Source organism: Setaria viridis, chromosome 9 (assembly GCF_005286985.2).
Source record: "Setaria viridis chromosome 9, Setaria_viridis_v4.0, whole genome shotgun sequence".
Classification (NCBI taxonomy): domain Eukaryota; kingdom Viridiplantae; phylum Streptophyta; class Magnoliopsida; order Poales; family Poaceae; genus Setaria; species Setaria viridis.
In genome coordinates this window covers 17,783,812-17,803,068 of record NC_048271.2, presented here as the reverse complement: position 1 = coordinate 17,803,068, position 19,257 = coordinate 17,783,812, and the positions used below count along the sequence as shown (strand labels likewise).

Genomic DNA, 19,257 nt, shown 5'->3' with positions numbered 1-19,257 from the left:
TCATTTATTTATTTATGGCTCTTTTCTTTTTTTTCTTTTTCTGTTTTGTCTTCTTATTTCTTCCCTTTATTGTTTTATTTTCTCTTCATTGTTCCTCAAGTAGTTATCTTATCTCAACTTTGTAATAATTTTTGTTTTCTTCCTTTATATGTTTTTGTTATTTATTTTTTCCTTGCAGATACTTCTATCATCCATGATGATTGAACTATTCATCAAGACTATATTTTTCCTTTTTCTTAAATATATTTTGTGTGTTCCTGGTGATTGAAGTAATTCTTGGCAGAATATAATATGTTCTTGGTGTACAATTATTTATGTTCTGTTTATTATACACATAGAATTATTTATTAGACTTATTTGTTCGCGTCATTTGATATATTTGTTCTATGTGTATAAATACTTGTTTTGTGAGTTCCTACAATTTGTTTGAGGTATTTATAGATATTTTATTCTATAAGTTCATATAATTTGTTTGATGTACATATTCTGCTGTTTTGTGCTACACTATAAAATTTTCTATCTTTTGTTTGTGTATACTATTATTTGTATGTCACTTTTTGTTTGCATCATACAGTCTTCTTGATGTTCAATATTTATGACCGAAGTCACGGGGAGTCGAACCCTAGCCTGCTACGTGTAGCAGGCTACTCAGGTCAATATTTTATTCGTTGTTTATAATCATTTGTTCATCATGTTATTTTTTTATTTGCATTAGAAAATCATTTATTCGAGGTATTCAATTATTTGCTCGCTGCAATCAAAATTAATATTAAGTATTATAAAATTATTTTAAAAAAAAATCATCTATGTTTGATCATATTTAGAAGGTCATGTTGTAAGAAATCTATTGGTGAAATTGGAAGTTAATTTAATTAGATGCACGGTATAAGATCTATAGATTTTTTTATTGAAACTTTCTTTGCATGTGAGTGATATCATCAATTTCATCCCATATTGCATGCGTCCAAGCTGGAGCGAAAAGCAGTCCATGATCACGTGCTGCTGCGATGCATCCGATTCCTTCGAGCGACAAATGCGGATTTGTTACCTCTACTGATGTATAACCGCACCCCGTTTCTGCCATATTAGCTGCCATTCTCAATCCACAGAGGAAATGAAATCCAATTAGATCAGATGCAGCAGGTTTAACCTTCGTTTCAAAAAATAATAATTCGTTAAAAAAAAGATGTGGCAGGTTTAACCATGATCCCCTTCCAGCTATGAAACGTGACCACCGGCCGTTGCTGTAAATGGAAAAACGCGTGCTGCTGCAAGAAGCTCGATCATGACTCCCTCGCGCCGCGCCGCAAGAGCTCGATCGCGTAGCGGGAGAGGAAGGGAGGTGGCGGCGCATCGTGACGGGAGAGGGGAGGTAGCTGGTTTTAGTCTTTTAACCCGTTTAGCTGGTTTTAGTTGAATTCAACGAGGCGTCGTGACGGGAGAGGGGAGAGGGGAGGTAGCTGGTTTTAGTCTTTTAAACCGTTTAGCTGGTTCTAGTTGAATTCAACGAGCTAAAGGATAGTTGCCTTTCAATTAGTTAGGAGAGCTGGTCTGTTTGGACCATCTCAGTAACTTTTGTTTTCATTTTCAGTCGGACTTTGTACCAATACAATCATACCATACCGGTAGGTATTAAGTAGGAAAATCGACTGGTGCTATACTCAAATCCACTCGATTCTGAGCTCAACCACCGGCATAGAAAAACTGGGTGAAAGAGGAAACTAAAACAACAAAAAAAGTTTGAATGATACCAAACAAACAAAAAACGACTGGAAACAATATAAAAAACCATCGAAACATGCTAAAATTTGAGACATGTTTTACGGTACACAATACTAGACTATATTAGTGTTCGAAAAGAACTAATATACAAACATCCGGTCAAGATTAATTGTATACTTAAGATTAAGATTAATTGTATACTCTGAAACCTTGACATGTGGTATGGATAGTATACATGAATAGTATATGAATAGTATAGGTAGCATAAGGGTATCATGGTAAAAGAACACAAACGACATCACTAAAAATTTATTTTTGATACTAGCATATAGTTTAAAAGGCTATTCCGTCACATGTAATAATTACTAAATTGTCTATAATTATGAACACTATATACTGCATATACTACTAACTAAGTCTATGTACCGTAAAAGAGCTCAAATTTGGATAACAAACAAACAAAAGTTTGAGTGGAAACGACCTACAGGAACAATCGAAAAATGACTGACAAGAACAGACAGTGCAAAACATAAGAAAAAGAAAACCATAGCGAATTTTCTAGAGTTGAAAGATTAAATGACGTGAAATCACCGGTTCAAGGAACTGAAATCAATTGTTCTGCAGCCTGAAATCAATTGCTCTTCAGATGAAAATCAAAAGATCTAGACACTGAACATTTAACATAAATTTCAAATGAATCAGTTCGATCCGAGCCGGGGGTGGAGCGGGAGAGGGAAGGAGGAAGGAGGGTGCAGGTGTCGCCCCGTAGTCGCCAGGAGAGCAAAAAAAAGTTCACTAGGAATGGGAGAAGGCAATGCGTCGCGCTGGACGGTACGGAGACACCGGGTCCTCGCTTGTCCGGGCGACCCTCGCGCCGTGGTACGAAAACAATTGATGACATATAGAAAAACAATCGAGTAATGATTAGGAATTCCGATTAAGTAATAGTTCTTAGACTTCTGCGCTGTGTATTCTACTACTACCGGTAATATGAAAAGGGCGCCAGGGAGGATGAACATCAAGTTATGCTTCAGTTTATCATGATCCAGCACCCAAAATCATGTTGCCAGTACTACCTGTCCCAAATTAAAGGTTATTTTTGAAATGTTTATAGCTTTTGCTGTACACTATGTCATGAATAAAAAAACAGCCTACAATTGAAATAGCTTCTGCTATGACTAGATATATTATATAGTAAAAACTATAAATCTAAAAATACCAAAACAACCTGCTGAAACGGAGAGAGTAGGCAACATGTACCCATGAGGAAAAAAACATAGCAAGCAAGAAAATTCTATTGACATTTCTCAGACGATTTACAGGGAACTGTGGTATATTTTTTACACAATCTGGCCTGAAATCAAAGAATTACTGGGCCGAATCTTAACACCCTCAATTTGCTGTACAGTCAAAGGTAGAAGGCACTCCCGCTACAAAATTTGGTCAGCTGACGTCCCAAGCCACAGAGGGCACCCCCGCTACAAAATTTGGCCAGCTGACGTCCCAAATGGATCACTTGTTAGCACTCTGCATGAGCTCAAACCACTGCACAGCATATAACAAGATATATGAGCAGGGTATATATTTGCTAATAATGACGTCAAGCCACAGAGGGCACCCCCGCTACAAAATTTGGCCAGCTGACGTCCCAAATGGATCACTCGTTAGCACTCTGCATGAGCTCAAACCACTGCACAGCATATAACAAGATATATGAGCAGGGCATATATTTGCTAATAATGGATCAAAAGAGTTAAAAATGATACTTCATACCTGTCTAAGCAGGTCAGCCAATGTGCGAGGAAGCGCTTCGATGTTCTGTAGCATAACATAGTAAGGGAACGGAAAGGAATCCATGTATTTTTTCAGTTGTAGATTCTCCCCTGCTTTAAAGCATGCTTCCTGTAGATTCATAATAGAATCCTCAGGGCTATCCAGGAGGACATACGCAACCATCCTCTTTCGGTTTAGAACATCTCTGACATGGCGCCTCAAGTTTTCCTGCCAAAGAACTGACTTCAGAACCGAGGGGGTAGGCAGGTATTGGAGCTACAGGAAAAAAATGGACGAGAAAAATAATTACCTTTTCATGGAACTTGCCATCGGATATGATTAGTATCAGTTGCTGCAGTGGATTTTGCCCTGATGGTGTGCGTGCCCTTGCCACGGCAGTATCGAGCATTGTGTTTAGATGCGTCAGGAGATCAGAAACTGGTTGGTCCTCAATTTTGTTATCTTGCTCAAAGGACAAACTAGAGATCATCTGTAACCGGAGCAAGAAAGAGAGGATCAGTTATGTAAGTTCCAAAAGAAAAAATGTAGGGATATAACGAGACAAATGAAACATAATGATAGGTTCGTCAACTTACTTTGACTCCAGCTTCACTATTGAAGATCTGATGAAAATCATGTAGAACTCTAACATTCCCCTTCTTTCCAAAACTTGCAACTGCAAACTGTCCAACCTCAAGCTGTGACATAGCACGGCACACTGTGACTAATGCCTCAATAGCAACTTTTCCACATTTGCCCTCAGACATACTTCGTGAATCATCAATGGCAATAACCACTTGGTAATTCCTTTTATTCGGTTTAGTTCGCCGCAGCCATATCTTGTCCCTGCGGAAATGACTTGCAATATATGGAATAACCTGAAAAAAGTAATAGTCATGTCTAATCATATAAATATACAAGTGAACATCCCTTTAGAGGGGAAAGGAAAACGTTTCATTATGTCATTGGAAATAAAAGTACCTTCTTCATGTTTATTCTCTTTCCAGTTCTATAATCCCCTTGAAGCTTACTTGCAAGAGTTGGTTCCATGACTAGACGCAATTGCTCAGCTAGTTCCTGGGACAGTTTCATAGTTGCCAGTTCGAGATTTTTCCAGTCCACAATAGCCCTTTTCGTTTCTGCATCAGGTATGTCCAGATCCATCTGAGTAGACAATTCCGTGTCAACAGCTAGGTCATCCAGAGCTATTTTGTCATCTGCTGGGGGTCGCTTGAAGGAAACAAGATTTTGGAAAGAGTTATCTTTTCCGACTTCAACTAAATCTTGAACGGATGTATCTGTTTGAATCTCTGGGCCCTCTAATACATTTGCATTTTCAGACTTGCTGGTAAGTGCCTGCGACGCTTGAATATGAGGCACCTCAGGGTTATCAGGTGTTCTCTCCTCACTTTGTTCTAATTGCTTGACACGGCTTTCATCTTCGATGAAAGATTGTTTGATTTGAGTGTCATCACTGATCTGATCAGCTGTTGCGGCACCCAATGCCTGAGAGGTGCTCTGCTCACCCTCAGGGACATAACGAAATTGAGTAGCATTCTCATCATCACTATGATGTCCATTTTCTGGTGGATTATCCTGGGTATCAGCTGAGACTCTAGCTCGTTCTTTCCACTCTTCCATTGCATCGCCAATACTCCTGAAAGGATTTGCCTGCTTGATGTGCGATTGTGGAGCATCATTTTGCATCTCTGGTTTGGTGTTAGACAATCTTGAATCATCACCAGAATTTGGCATAGATATTTCCATATTGGGCAATTCATTTCCTGAAAAATTAACTGAAGGAGCAACTGCACCATTCATATCGCTGCTGTTGGCCAAGTTTGCTTCAGATTCTCTGTTATTGTCTACTTGCATATTCTCAGGCTGGCCTTGTGAAGGATGCTTAAGAGAATCAATCTTATCCAATTGTTGCTTATCTATATTTTCTGTGTTTGCATCTTCAACATGGTCCCCATCATGATCTACCGCACTATCACCGTGCTGTGCCATATCCCCTAACTCCATATCATCTGAAGCATCTGACCTCTGATCTGCTTGCTCCACTTCTTCTGAACCAATGTCTTCATTGTCAGCATCTTCCTCGTCAAGTTCTTGCGTCTCCATGTCAATATCATGGGAATCATTATCTGGTTCCGGGAGTTCAGGTCCTGTTCGGTCATCATATGCATCTGTTTTGTCCATGACTTCCTCAGTATTCAGATCAGTTTCCTCACAGGTAATGGGTTCATCTTCCAAATCATCATTCTTGCCTTGCTCATCATCATTATCCATTTCCATATGATCTTCCTCCTCAACAGAACCATCATCCTTAGCTCTCAGCTCCCTATCATTCTTCTCTGCCCTCACTGATGAACTAGAATCGTATTTCTCAGTTGATGTCTTCGGATCATCATCTTCATCCTTGTCCCATGATTTCTTTCCAACCACTTCGCTTGAATCACCAGTATCACCCATCTGACTATCCAAGTTCATGTCTTCATCTTCATCTTCAGTACCTGACTCCTTGCCTTCGGGATCCTCAGAAACATCAGATAGATCTGCATCGAAGTCCTCTTTCATTTCAACTGCTTCATTATCATTCTTAGGAGCTTGATCTGGCTTATGCGTAGCATCCTGCTCAACATCAGGAATGTTAGCGGCAATGAAGCATACTGAAACTGTTACAGTTAGAAGTATATACTTAGAAACACTAACCGTTGCTTTGTCCTCAATTTCCGATGGATCCTCTATTTTAGAGCTTACACTCTTTCCACCATCCCCATCACCCAAGCCAGTTCCAGTTTCTACTGCATCTTGCTGCTGTTCATCATCAGCAGCTTCTGTTGTATCTTCTGTGGAACCAAATCCCTCCACAAATAAATAAATAAAAAGGTCCCCAAGTGCATGCGTAATTTCAGCAGTCTGAAACAAAATGGGAAGGCAATTAGAGAAACAAAATCAAACATTATTTTCCCAGTCTAAAGCTCCTCTAAACATGAAACACTTACTGTTCTGTGTGCTTCTAAAAGTTCAGCAAGTATCCCTTCTGCTGATGACAGGATTACACCCAGCCAAGCATGAAGATGCATTAGGTGGACCTCTATATTAGAACGAATCTCAGGTTTACAGTCAACCAGTCGCTTCTGTTGGCAAACAATAAGACGTCAGATGGTATCGCGCAAAGTTATACAGATAAGACAACATCAGGTGTAAAGGGTGAAGGAACAAACCACTGTAATACAAAGCTTTTCACTAGCATCACAGATGTGGTTCAATTTAAGATTCACGGTATATGACTGCAAAACATCTTTCCAAGATGTAATAGTCCCCACTGGTGAATCTTCAGCTCCATTATTGCATATTTCAAAATCAGTGAGCTTTCCTAAAACACCAACAGCTAGCATGAAAGTTTCCTTTAAAATTCCTTCATATGAACCTTCAAGTTCTGGTAGGATGTCAGAGCATATTTTATGATCGTCTTCAACTTCTCGGGGGTTCTCTATTGCCATCTTGCCCTACAACAAAAATGCTTGTTTAAGCAGAAAATATTCGTAGCAAAGTAAATGCGTTCACGTATGTACCAGCACAAACCTTATCCAGCAATTCTTCCAAACGAGAGATAAGAACTTCCTTAACGGATCTCATTGAAATTTCCTGTTGGCGCATAACCTGCATATCTTCTCTTAACGAATCGACAAGCTGGCAATTCTCATAAAAATGTTCCTCCATCTCTCTTGTAGCAAGAGGCAAAAGTTCCTCCATCTCTCTTGTAGCAAGAGGCACATTCTTATGTGCACCGGTAAATATATTATTAGATCCAAGCAAGTATTTATCCAATAAATCCTGCAAGGGAAAAATAGATTCAATAGACATATCACTGATGAATGTAAAATGTTTTGCTCAGTTGTATCTGCTTAAACAAGTATGCTTGCATGTGACTTAAGCTCACACTGACTTCAACTTATTTGGAGCTTCTATTAGAAACAGGGTATAGATCATTGAATGAGACCCAAAAGTAATACCCTGATTGATATCGATTTGATATAAGCCCAAGAGATATAGGTCAAACAGGCCAGCTCCCCCTTCTACGGGACAACTTACAAGTAATATTACCTTAGATTCAGAAAATCTCGAAAGAAACTTTTCAAGAAGAGTTGACATTGCAGCAGCTTCTTTGGAGTTGCCACAAGAGCTATGATGGCAATCCTTAAAGCTTGTGAGCAACAGATTGGTGTCTGTTGTCATGTTCAGCACACTGTCAAACAATTTCTGCATTAAAGATAACAAAATGTGTCAGTGCATGAAACATGCAAAAGATCCGTCAAAATTGTAAAACTTAAGCAGAAACCCTACCTTTTGCTGCCACATGGAACTCAATAGCACATTTTGGCATGATGATAGAGATCTCTCTCCTATAAAGAAATAATATGAAAATAAGTTTTGCTAATTGATTTTGGAGCCCTAAATTGAAAAGGCATAAGTTGAGAAATACCTCCAGAACCTAACAAGAAAATAGAATGCTGAAACTGCTTCAACTGATCAAAGAGATTATAAGCAAAATGTCTTTGTTCAGACAAGATAGTCAACAGATGATTCATAAAGGATGTGGCCCTGTTAACCTGTAGATTGCTCAAAGCATAAACGCAAAATTGATATATCTTCATCAATGGTATCCAGATACTGAAAACAACAAAGAAGAACTGACCTCCTCTAGACCCAGATCTTTGTTAAACTTCAAGGAAACTTGTCGAAGTTGTTGCATCATTGCCAAACATTTAAAGTATTGACAGTTTGCATACTTCCAGTTATCTGTGGTTAATAGCATGGAATGGACAATGCTAACATCTTCCAGCTTTTTCTGCGAGCTTACTTGCTGGAGTAAATGTGCTGCATCATACGACTCCTCCAAGAACAATGAACTTGGTGCAGAAAGCTCATCTCTCCACTGGAAATAAAACAAAAAATATTGTATTTTGTAAAAGCTCTTCTTTTCGGCGTAGGAATGTAAGAATGTCAAGAAAAGCATGCTTTCAGTTATAGAATTGTATTGTAGAGCTATAAAAAGCAGGGGGAAAGGGGATTTTGTTTTATGGCATTATAGTACCTCATGACCCATTGACCTGTGCTTTGATAGTCCACATTCCTCAAGAGTTTTGAACAGATTGGATAGAGCTGTTTTCTTCTGGTTCTTTTTCCCATGCTTCAGTGTATTAGCAAAATTAGCAGACCCACAGATTCTCTCAAGTGCGTCCCAAAAGAATTTCAATCTGTCATTGAGCTCAATTTCATCTAGACGGTGGTTCACATTCTGTACAGTATCTGAGTATTCTGTCAAGAAAATAATAAGGACCAAATCACAATCACGCGAAAGATGGAAAGAGTTTTTCTTTTCTCTCTGTGTTGTGTGTGTGTGTGTGTGGTGGTGGTGGGTGGGGGTGGGGGGTGGGGGGGGGGGGGGGGGGGGGGGGGTTACCTTTGACTGTAGGAATTCCAACAGTAGTACCATTTGTATTCTGCAAAGCTTGTAGTGATAAAGAAGTCTCACTTGCCCACTTGCTGTACCACAAAAACCTGGCAGAAAGACCAAAACAACATAAGTATGTGTAATTTAAGAATTCAAAAATATTATCGACTTTACAGGACCACCTTTTGTTGAAATTTTCAGTGTCAACAGGAAACTGTGATTCAGGCAAGTGAGGATCAAGCCAACATGGAACTTTCCTTGCTGTGACTTCATTTAGTAGATCGATGACTGGCTTTCTCAAAATTTTCTATCAAAACACATGATCAAAGGTGTCATCAAAAATTGCAAACGAATATGGACAGATTGCTGTCTGAAGCATATGGGTGCAATTATAGTTCTAACTAAAAGGAAGTCACGAACTACTTCGATAATAATAATTTTTTTGCCCAACCTTATAGGGCTTTTATGTTAAAAATAAAGACATCAAGTAAACAGTACGGTACATACATTAAACTGTTGCAGAAGCTTAAAAATCTTTTGCCTAGTCCTCTTAAAACTTTCAATCGAAGCTGTACTATATGGAGCTTGCTCCCAGCTGTAAAGCTTGACCAGATCCTTCAACTCCTTCTCAATGTCTCCTTTACCAGATCCAATATGCCCATCAACACTTGAGTTGTGAAAGAAATTATCAGAACCAACCGAGAAGAAATGGAACAGAGAAATACTTCAGATAGATTGCAGAGTGACTTACAGTGACAAGAACTGCATGTAGTAGCCAAACACATTATACAGAATGTTCCGGATTTTCTTCATTGCAGTACTGTCAGATTGATAAGGTCAAAAATGTAAATTTTATTTTAAAAAACTAAACTTTAGAATGAGGAAGATTAGCTATAATGGGAAAAGCAAATTTATATCAATAGTTGTACTGAACTATTAGCTTACAAACACTTCTTTTATTATTGAAGCAACAAAAATCAACATCTCAATCTTACCTTGAATAATCACCCATGCTAGCACCCTCAGAAATCTCGCCATGGAAGGCAAGAAGAAGATGCAAGCGTCTCTTGAATTCTCCAAGATTTGATGTTTGAACAAATTCTTCAACACTGAATTTGTGGACCAGGTTTACATTAGAAAAAAGATACACAATTAGGAAGTGAGGGCAAACATATGTACCTTTTGATGATAGATAAGTCCTCATCAGTTGAAATACCACTAGTCTGAGTAAGCAATGCTCGCAATGGAAACCATAGCTGCACAAGTCAAAGAATATTATGTTAGCCAAAAATCAAGGAATAACACATAAAATTGCATAAATAATTATTAAAACTCACTTTTGCAGCATCCATATCATACTTTTCCTGGAGTTCCTCAAGCAGCAATGGCCAACAGTCTAACTCAAGCCTTTGCCATGAATACACAAGCATGAATATAGGTGGAAGATGACCTGCAGCGAAAAGGAGATCAAAACAATACAACATTTGCTTTGCCAGACATGGCTTTTTGAGATGTTGGGCATCTCACCACGCAGAACCATAAATGAACAACAAATCGTGATGCCATAACAGATTGTTGATGAGAAAATTATTAAAAACTAGTAAATAGACAGTGCATGGCCCTTTCTTCAGATGAAGGGAGGACAACCACATTGCGATCTGCAAGTGTACAACAAAGCTTAGCAAGATTCAACCTTACCTTTTAGAAAGAACTTGGAGTCATTTTCCTGCAAGGTTTGCACTTTCACAGCCAGCAGTTGCAATCCAAGCAAAGCCTTAAGAATAATAAATATAAGAGAAAAATTGGACAAATCAGTATTAACAGCATGTTACTGTTACGCAAACATTTATTGGATAACAGACCTTTGAAATTGACGTGCTCAGGGGCATTGCTAAAAGGGAAGCAATTGTGTCCAATATTTTCAGAAGACCTGGGTGATCAGGCCATTCGTTCAAATAGTTTGTAACTTCCTTTTTAAGTGTAGTTAATGGCTCAACCATTTTAAACATCACAAAAGGATTTGGGTCCTGCAACATGCAAAGCTTAATACATGAAAGGAAACCAATGAACATCAAGGTACAATTGGAATGATGCCATACCTTGTAAGCATTATAACCACTGCAGTTGAGGGAAGTTGCAGAAGTTCGTTGATATTCCAGACAAACACGAAATAAGTGTTCAGGCATGAGCTTCTCATCAAACATAGAACATGTTAATTCTGGCAGGTCTGGAAAAAAATAACAACACAAAGTAAGCAAGTTATACATATGGTGCTGTTTGAAATAGTAAGCCATAGTATTACCTTTCAGAATTCTAGTTCCCAGCTCATATGATTCTATGAAAGACTGAATTTTCTGAGCATCACTAATTTGGCATTTGCTAGGCTGAAAGAAATTCGGCAAGAAAATTATTGATTAGCTATGAAATTGTACAGCAAAACACAGTTTACACAGTTGTCCCTCATTTATTCTCTCTAGCTAGAAAATGCAGAAAGCTTTAAAATGCTTCAAATTATCAGAAATGTGACTTTTATTTTGGGTTACTTTAGAACCAATGATGAACTTAAAATGTGGCATTTCTCTATTAGTTCATATTTATCATACCTGCTCAAAAAGATCTGGAGAACCAAACAATTGGTTATGTATCATTACAATACATTTCAGAACAGAGTCTGGTATGGCATCCCAACTGTCTTCAACAACACCATTATCGATTCTCTGCTGAAATAAAATAAGATTCCTACATAAATATGCAAAGTGAAACAGACATCCAGAAATAAGAACTGGCATATAGGGAGTATATGCTACCAAAATTTTAAAAAACGCCTGCTCTAATTTTTCTTCATTGTCTGGTACGAAATCGCCTTCCACATCCATATCTGAAAGTAACGGCACATCTTCATTAAAAATTTCTTCTATGCTTATCATCCTCGATTTGAACTTGTAATACTGAGAATCATCGTTTTCTTTAGCCTTCAAATGAGATTTCATGCCAATCCACAAGTTTGTAAAATGATCAAAGGTGTTCTTCAACAACTGGAAAGAGAAACTGGTTAGAGAACCCATCTGGTTTCCCTCAAGGATTATAAATCATGATGACATGAATATAAAAATGCATACCAGATAAGATGGTGTATCCATGATAAGGGAACAACTGATGCGATATGTTGTTCTTACTAGAAGCATATGATGTATTGAAACTAGCATCTCAGAGTGGGACTTCTGCAATTAGTACACAAAACATTGTTAAAAGAGAGCTCCAGAGAAACAAATGCATGCGATCAAAGAAATTGAATAATAAAGTAGAATTGATGCACTAACCACTTTGTCTCCCACTTTACCAACATTCAACTGACTTGACACAGCAGCAAGTTTCTTCAATACATCAACATTACCAGAACCATTGTATTGGCTTCTTAGTTTATCATCAACTGCATATTCTGTAAGGTCTGATACTGAGGGAAACTGCATAAAAGTGCAAACTGTGCCCTGCAGCAAAAAAGATAACAGAAGCACCATTAGCATCATAACGTAAATGAGAGTGTCATTAGCCAAGGGCGTTGTATTGCTTCTTTACAACATCTGCAAACAAGTGTTCTAAAAATAACAGCAGAGTCCCAAGAAAAAATTAGTAGGCTAAAGATGAAACCCAACAAAGTAATATTATCAAGGGACCAAAAGCCCACTAAACGTCGTAAAAAACATCTACATAATATGGTAAAACGTATAGCATAGAAATCAATGCATCACCGGCTATCGTTTGATAACATTTCTATTTGCAACAGGATAGCAATGATATCACCAGCTACAGTTTAACATAGATTGTGACAGATAAGCATATATTAGATATATTGTTGATCGAAATACATAGAAGAACCATATATAGTTCAACAATTAGCTGCAAAAGTATACATACCAGGACTCTTTCAATATCATCTTCTTTAATCTTCTTCAAATACTCCCTCTGAAGAGAACCAGACAGAGCAATTGCTAAGCCAAGCTTCATTTCATATACAGCAACTTGAATTGGTTGAATCAAATCAATATACTCCCCATACTCTTCTGTCAGCCTCTTGATAAAGTTCATTGATGTTATCTGCAACAAGATGATTGAAAAGTTAATCGATGTATCCGCAGCTACTGACCAGCAAAAGAAAAAAGAATGATCTTAGGTGAATAGACTCTAGCTAAAAGACATCAAAATAAATACCAACATATCGCACCTGCCAATTGCAGACTCTGTCAACCTCTAGTTGCCCAGCTCCTTTACACTTTAAGTTTGCTAATAAATCCTTGCAATCAGACAGCCGGTTCTCAAACTCAAAGCATGCAGCAACAAGACTCTTGTGCTTAGATTTTTGTGGTCGAAATACAACCTGCAAAATGCACACAATGTTAGGTACAGCAGTTCATGCATGAACAAATTGCATCAGCCAGCGATCCCTCATCTTGACTCAATATGAAAGTGAATCTCAGCTATACAAACTTGTATCACCACCATGGCCAGAGCAAGGGAAAACAAATATATCATGTCGATAACTATCAGTGAGCTAGCATGTAACATGGTATTTCATAAACAGTCCAAAGATACAGAAAAAGGAGTGACCGACAATTGCTAAAACCTTAAAAGACAACATTCACTAACAAGTTGCATTGACAATAGCACAAGAATACAGGAAAAAAAAACAGACTTGTTCTGTTCTTTGCCTATGCTTAAAAATTAATATTATACATAATTAGAAGAGTGTAACCTGTTCCAAAAGAATTAACAACAAATACATTAGAAGCTTTTGTAGAATCCTGATGAGTGATGAAGTTCGACAATTCACATAATGCAAAGAAGTAAAATCTAAAACATTTAGAACCTAGAAAAGAATAGGAATAAAGGTAAATGGATGACAAACAATTGTAATAGGACCTTTGCCCGAATGTCTCTCTCTTCAGTTTCCAGATCTTGCAATAACTTATAATCATGACTATCTTCAGGGGAGCTAGAGCCAGCCAATTCCTCACAATCATGACGAACCTGTAACAAAATAGCGGCATAATTTGCACGTTGTTTTCTCTTTTCCTTTAAGAAGAGCCAGTTTCTTTCTTTTACAAAAAAAGAATCATAGATATTTTACCTTTCCCTCAAGCTTCACAAGTGAAATTTTTTCCAAGATATGTGAATGAATGTATGAAGATTCAAATGCAGGATCTGGTATGTATGAGCTCAACAATATCCGGAAGCGCAACTCTCCAATATGCATCCAAGCAGCCCCAGTATGCAATAGAGAGTCTACATGTGGCAAAAGTATAAATAATCAAGTGACACGAGCAAACTACCAGAAACAACAAATAAAGTGGAAGTAAAAACACATCATAAGATAGGCCCTTCTGCATGGTGAAGAAAAACAATTACTCAGGGGATGTAGTGATATTAATCAATCAGGATATCCAGCAGTTACATGCTACCACTTTAAAAACTAAAACCATTCAATAAATGAATGGCATCTACATTAGCATAGTAACACATGACCAAACATCCAACACATAACCATATATCATACCGACAAGGCAAAGTTTAAATGGCAAATCAATATTTCGTGGAGTGGAAATAAAACGGATTACCACGTGAGTAGGATGAATAGAAACATATAATCATATATTATCCCAAAAACTTTGAGGTACTTTAAATGACAATCAATCGTGTGACATATAGATAAAAAAGAATACCACGGGAGTATGAAGAATACAGGTCCATAAGCAATGACTCTACGAGTTCATCTGATCCAGCGAGCGAAGCCAATACTCCATGACTTGAAGATGATAACAAAGCACAAATTGTGTCAAGATCTTCTTTCTGCAACAGAGAAGTGTGTGTCAAGAAAATGCAAAGCACCAGCAAAGATAGCTCCTGATAAGATAAAGTTGAGTGCCATCCATGGCATATTCGCCAACAAGTTACAAAGGAAATAGGTACGCCACAAAGTTCATTAATGTTAGCATATAGATCCCGTTCATACACTTAAAAAAGTTGACCCGATTGCTCCAAAAGATACAACACCAACAAAGCCGTTATTTCAGCATAGGTTGCGATAGGCTTGCCAACCCAACTTAAAAAAACAATTCATAGAGATGAAATCCGAAACAAAGAACTAGTCCAAACGGTGCTCAATATATTACAAGAATAGCTAAAAGTAATCACAGCAGAACGATGGTGCACAAACCTCTATGTCATGTTTCAGTTGTTGGAAGAGGACGGCCTCTAACCGGTTGAAGTTCTCCTCCTTGAAATGCTTCTTGTGGGCAAATATAATCTGCACAAGTTTTTCAAAAATAGACAATTCAAGAGGGCACTACAACACAAAATAAAGATAAATTGACTATTACCTGCTTGAAGAGAGAATCAGCAACAGAGTGGAGACTAGCAACAAGGTTTCCCATAAACGAGACACCTTCCCAGAGGTTTCCAGATGAAATTTTAAGCATAAAACAATTCTTCTGATAATCCACCACACGTAAATCCTGTTGGCTGTAGAGACAGGAATAGAAGTTTGTGTGATTGTTTTACCCAACATCAGGCTAAATATTTTCCAGGAGTAGCTCATAAACGCGAAGCAGAGCACAAGCTCTATTCAAGAGCCATTAAAACAAACTCAAAAGGGACATTTCCCATCAAGTGTACTTGAAGAGAAAAAAGAAGGGGGGAGGTATGGACGAGGCAAAAAGTTTCAATAGACGTACATAAGAGTATTGATGGCGTCCATTTTCGTCAGGTGTGCCAGGTCACAAGTTTCATCATGTGTCACTGAGAGACTCTGAAAATGATAAATAATATAAGGAAAGAATCATGGTTATCATAATACAAATACAAATCCATATTGCATGGCTTAGCGCAAGAGACCTTTGGGCTTCCTGAGCAATAAGTCCACAAGGAAGAGTGATAGTTGTACCACATTTCAAGAATAGAATTGGCAAGTTCTACATGCACTGCACAACGTCGAGTGTCAAGTTGTAAGCTACAATAGAAAATGAGATGAGCTTTGTCACAAAATACAAAGGTCGATTTTTTACCATTATCAACAGTAGCCCACGCATCACAAATCCACCAAATGATCTGATGCTGAGTATACTCCAGAGGAGACCTTGAAGATGACCCCAGCGAGTAATTCTTAGCATAAGTGAGCAGGTACCCAGAATTCACAATGATCTGTACAGTAATCGAAAAAATTCATTCAATCCAAAAGATAGTAATTTTTGTGATTGCTTCAAAATATAATGCATGCATGCAGCATTTAGTATCACCCACACTAGAAATTATCTTGTTATTCAGTTCTTCCTGAGATATCCTGGTTGTTAAGGATGTCAGGGACTATATATTATAGGGCCATATGGCCCATGTGCTCTGTTTATATATACCACAACAAATCTATTGACTGTTCATCTTCCAAATTGTCCAAGGTTAGTAACACTTGTCACATTTTCCTCTACCTAAAACATGGCTCCTTAGCTTGGGTGCAAGACATAAGTAGACCTTATAGAAAAAGACCTCGTGAGCTTCAGAACCCTTGTTTGTTAGTTTAACACTCAAAACAGTCAGGTCTTATAGAAAATTATTATGGACAACAAACGATAAAACGAGATTAATAAACCAACATAATACTAAGAGACAGACCTCGTGAGCTTCAGAAGGATCTTTTTGTGCACACTTGGATAGCCGTTTAAGTAATAGAGTATCCAAGTTTATGCTCTTCAAATTGAGCAAAGAAAGACTCGCTAACCAGCCGTTGAAACCATAAATATTACATAGAATATCAGAGGACACTGAGCAACAGAAGTTTACTTCAGGCACTGAAGTTTTGGACAATAACTTGCTCCTCTCAAAATCAACTGTCCCACGAAGCCTCTACATGAAGAAGATACCATAAACCTTAAAGATGATAGGAGAAATCATGTCAGAAAAAAAAATACACAGGTTCAAGAAAAACCTGGTGAACATCATCCAATCGGCCAACAATAGTTGAAATATCTTCCTCAGTTTTAGTGGCAACAATAGCCATAGAAATACCTAGACAAAAAAAATCAGAAAAGAAACTTGGAATTTCTGCAAAATAATAATCATCAAACAGATTAACTGTTTAAAGGTATTAAGAAAGGACACCTAATACGGCACAATCAAATGAGGTTGTGCTACCGTACTAAGGTATCAAATTGTGCTCCAACACAACCCCCCCTCCAAAAAAATAAAAACTGTAGGCGTGCTCAGAATAGAAATTGTGTCTTTGAGACAATATCTGGTAGTCCCAAAATAGAATTTGGATATATATGAGTACCTTCCACTGCAAGGCGTCTAAGATCGTGATTGGCTGACAGCATTGTATCAGCTAACTGTTGTTTATCTGCAAGCATAAGATAGCAATTACATTCTTAGATTATGTGCGTCTGGGATAGATGATTTATTAAGAAGCGATCAAAATACATGCTAAAAGAGTACCATCAAGGTGCATATTCAGAAGATTCTTCTTTGGCCACACATCTGCAGAGAAGGCCACAATTGCTTGAATTCCGTCAAATACCATGCTAGATGATGGCACAAGAGGATGACCGCCATAAATCCACAAAGTTGGTTCTCCATATTGAAAGTTGAAATCATGGAGATTGTTGAGATTCACACTTTCCATCTGTACAAGTAAGATGTCATTTCGCAATCACTCAGTAGTATCATAATCATAAAAGAAAGAAAAGGATGATAACTTACCAAAAAGAGACCGATCTCTTCCGGGAACTTTGGTTGCAACTTCAGTATTTCTTTCCTTAAAAGATTCCAAACAACTGGTAGCGCCTCAAACTGAGATGAAATCATCATCTTCCATATCGACCTGTGATAATCAAGAATGCGAGAGTATATGCGCAGCAGCTCCTGAGATTTCACAATCCTCTTAAGTACCTCACCCTCTAAGCGCCTGAGGGACTTCAATGCTGGTAACAAAGTAGATTTTGGCAAAGCAAGATCAGGAAATTTTGTCTCAAATTGCCATTGCTGCAATGTAAGGCGCAGCAACCTCAAACCATTGAAAGCATTGCAAAGCCGATCCTGGAAAGCTTTAAGGGCCCCACAACCTGCCATATCCAGCAACTTCTTTGAAAGCGGTGGAATAGGCTGGCTAACAATATTGGTCTTGTGATAAGCAACTATTTCCCTGTAACATTCGAGAATGCAATGCCAAATAGGATGCTCACTTTCTTGCTTACGAATGTGCAGATAGTTCTCAAAGAAGTTGCAATAAGGCTGGAACAGGTCATTATACCACTCAAACCATACGGTATACAGTTCAAGATCATGTTCAGTTGATTGCTCCATTACCCAGTTTGCAGCAAAGAAAAGCATCTGATCAGCTAAATCTGAATCAAATTCCCCAGTTACAAGAGTATCCACACTCTGACCAGAAACTGTAGGGAACTGCAATTCACGTAAGCTTGTAGTAGGAATAATATATGGGTGCATGTTACCAACAGGGACCAACAAGGGTGAACTTTCTTTCAAATTGTATATCTGATAAGCAGCGTACTGGGCACTCAATGACTGAAGATACATACAATTTCTATTGACACAAGTTTCTTTTGAATACCAAATGAAGTCCCTTAGTGTTTGCTCAGAAGGCCAACCACCAGGCAACGTCAAAGAAAATCCAGAATTCAAACTAGTTGAATAACCATCAAAATCAATCAAAAACCTAAAATTCCTCGCATCCACAACTTCAGATCCATCAAAATTAGTCAAAAACATATTTTTTCCTGCCTCAACAATTTTAGATCCATAAACTTCACCCAGAGATGGCAGGTACGTGTGTTCCCAACTCAAATGCAAGCTCCAAAGGAAACGATTTCCTTTAATAATAAGTTGTTGAAATAATTGAACCCATCGTGTGATCTCAAGAAGGGTAATATTTATACCAACACTTAAACCTTCAGCTTTCGCATACATGTGTGCTTTACTCATTGACGATATAAGTTCCATTCTTGGTATTCCAGAAGAAATTAAAAACCTTATCACATCCTTTCTTTCGCTATTCTCAGGCACATTGCTGCCTTTCAAATCCCATCTTTGGTCCATCAGAAAGATCTCAACTCCTCTGTTTCGCATGGCTCTTGAAACTTCACCATAGTTTGCATTGACAGTCAAAAACATTCGGAACTTAGGGTGGGCTTTGATAATGACAGGATTCCCATCAACAAGACCACATTCATTAACTACAATGGACCTTTCTTGTTCAACCAAAGAGTTTATCCTATCAAGCACCTAAAAGAAAAAAT

At 38.0% G+C, this 19,257-nt stretch overlaps 1 protein-coding gene across 2 annotated transcripts in view; it reads right to left on the bottom strand.

Moving 5' to 3' along the window:
- Positions 1-2,999: 2,999 nt before the first annotated feature.
- LOC117837215 (midasin) overlaps positions 3,000-19,257 on the bottom strand; it is a 32,278-nt gene continuing 16,020 nt past the window's right edge. Inside the window, exons 22-65 of one of the 2 annotated variants that reach the window (XM_034716802.2) lie at positions 17,702-19,243; positions 17,438-17,624; positions 17,277-17,342; positions 16,932-17,011; positions 16,619-16,849; positions 16,018-16,153; positions 15,848-15,933; positions 15,688-15,761; positions 15,334-15,475; positions 15,171-15,260; positions 14,677-14,803; positions 14,085-14,239; positions 13,877-13,984; positions 13,182-13,334; positions 12,875-13,054; positions 12,280-12,447; positions 12,079-12,180; positions 11,767-11,994; positions 11,563-11,679; positions 11,262-11,343; positions 11,059-11,186; positions 10,822-10,986; positions 10,658-10,733; positions 10,297-10,409; positions 10,139-10,215; positions 9,955-10,068; positions 9,711-9,779; positions 9,467-9,626; positions 9,142-9,266; positions 8,969-9,066; positions 8,600-8,823; positions 8,201-8,440; positions 7,988-8,114; positions 7,849-7,907; positions 7,609-7,764; positions 7,087-7,338; positions 6,726-7,010; positions 6,504-6,638; positions 6,211-6,417; positions 4,477-6,129; positions 4,092-4,373; positions 3,806-3,985; positions 3,496-3,723; positions 3,000-3,412 (exon numbers count right to left, since the gene is read on the bottom strand). In XM_034716802.2, the coding sequence (XP_034572693.1) occupies positions 3,380-3,412; positions 3,496-3,723; positions 3,806-3,985; positions 4,092-4,373; positions 4,477-6,129; positions 6,211-6,417; positions 6,504-6,638; positions 6,726-7,010; positions 7,087-7,338; positions 7,609-7,764; positions 7,849-7,907; positions 7,988-8,114; positions 8,201-8,440; positions 8,600-8,823; positions 8,969-9,066; positions 9,142-9,266; positions 9,467-9,626; positions 9,711-9,779; positions 9,955-10,068; positions 10,139-10,215; positions 10,297-10,409; positions 10,658-10,733; positions 10,822-10,986; positions 11,059-11,186; positions 11,262-11,343; positions 11,563-11,679; positions 11,767-11,994; positions 12,079-12,180; positions 12,280-12,447; positions 12,875-13,054; positions 13,182-13,334; positions 13,877-13,984; positions 14,085-14,239; positions 14,677-14,803; positions 15,171-15,260; positions 15,334-15,475; positions 15,688-15,761; positions 15,848-15,933; positions 16,018-16,153; positions 16,619-16,849; positions 16,932-17,011; positions 17,277-17,342; positions 17,438-17,624; positions 17,702-19,243 (9,240 nt within the window). In that variant the 3' untranslated portion in view covers positions 3,000-3,379. The remainder of the gene's footprint in view (positions 3,413-3,495; positions 3,724-3,805; positions 3,986-4,091; positions 4,374-4,476; positions 6,130-6,210; positions 6,418-6,503; positions 6,639-6,725; positions 7,011-7,086; positions 7,339-7,608; positions 7,765-7,848; positions 7,908-7,987; positions 8,115-8,200; positions 8,441-8,599; positions 8,824-8,968; positions 9,067-9,141; positions 9,267-9,466; positions 9,627-9,710; positions 9,780-9,954; positions 10,069-10,138; positions 10,216-10,296; positions 10,410-10,657; positions 10,734-10,821; positions 10,987-11,058; positions 11,187-11,261; positions 11,344-11,562; positions 11,680-11,766; positions 11,995-12,078; positions 12,181-12,279; positions 12,448-12,874; positions 13,055-13,181; positions 13,335-13,876; positions 13,985-14,084; positions 14,240-14,676; positions 14,804-15,170; positions 15,261-15,333; positions 15,476-15,687; positions 15,762-15,847; positions 15,934-16,017; positions 16,154-16,618; positions 16,850-16,931; positions 17,012-17,276; positions 17,343-17,437; positions 17,625-17,701; positions 19,244-19,257) is intronic. The other variant, XM_034716803.2, reaches the window with a different exon arrangement.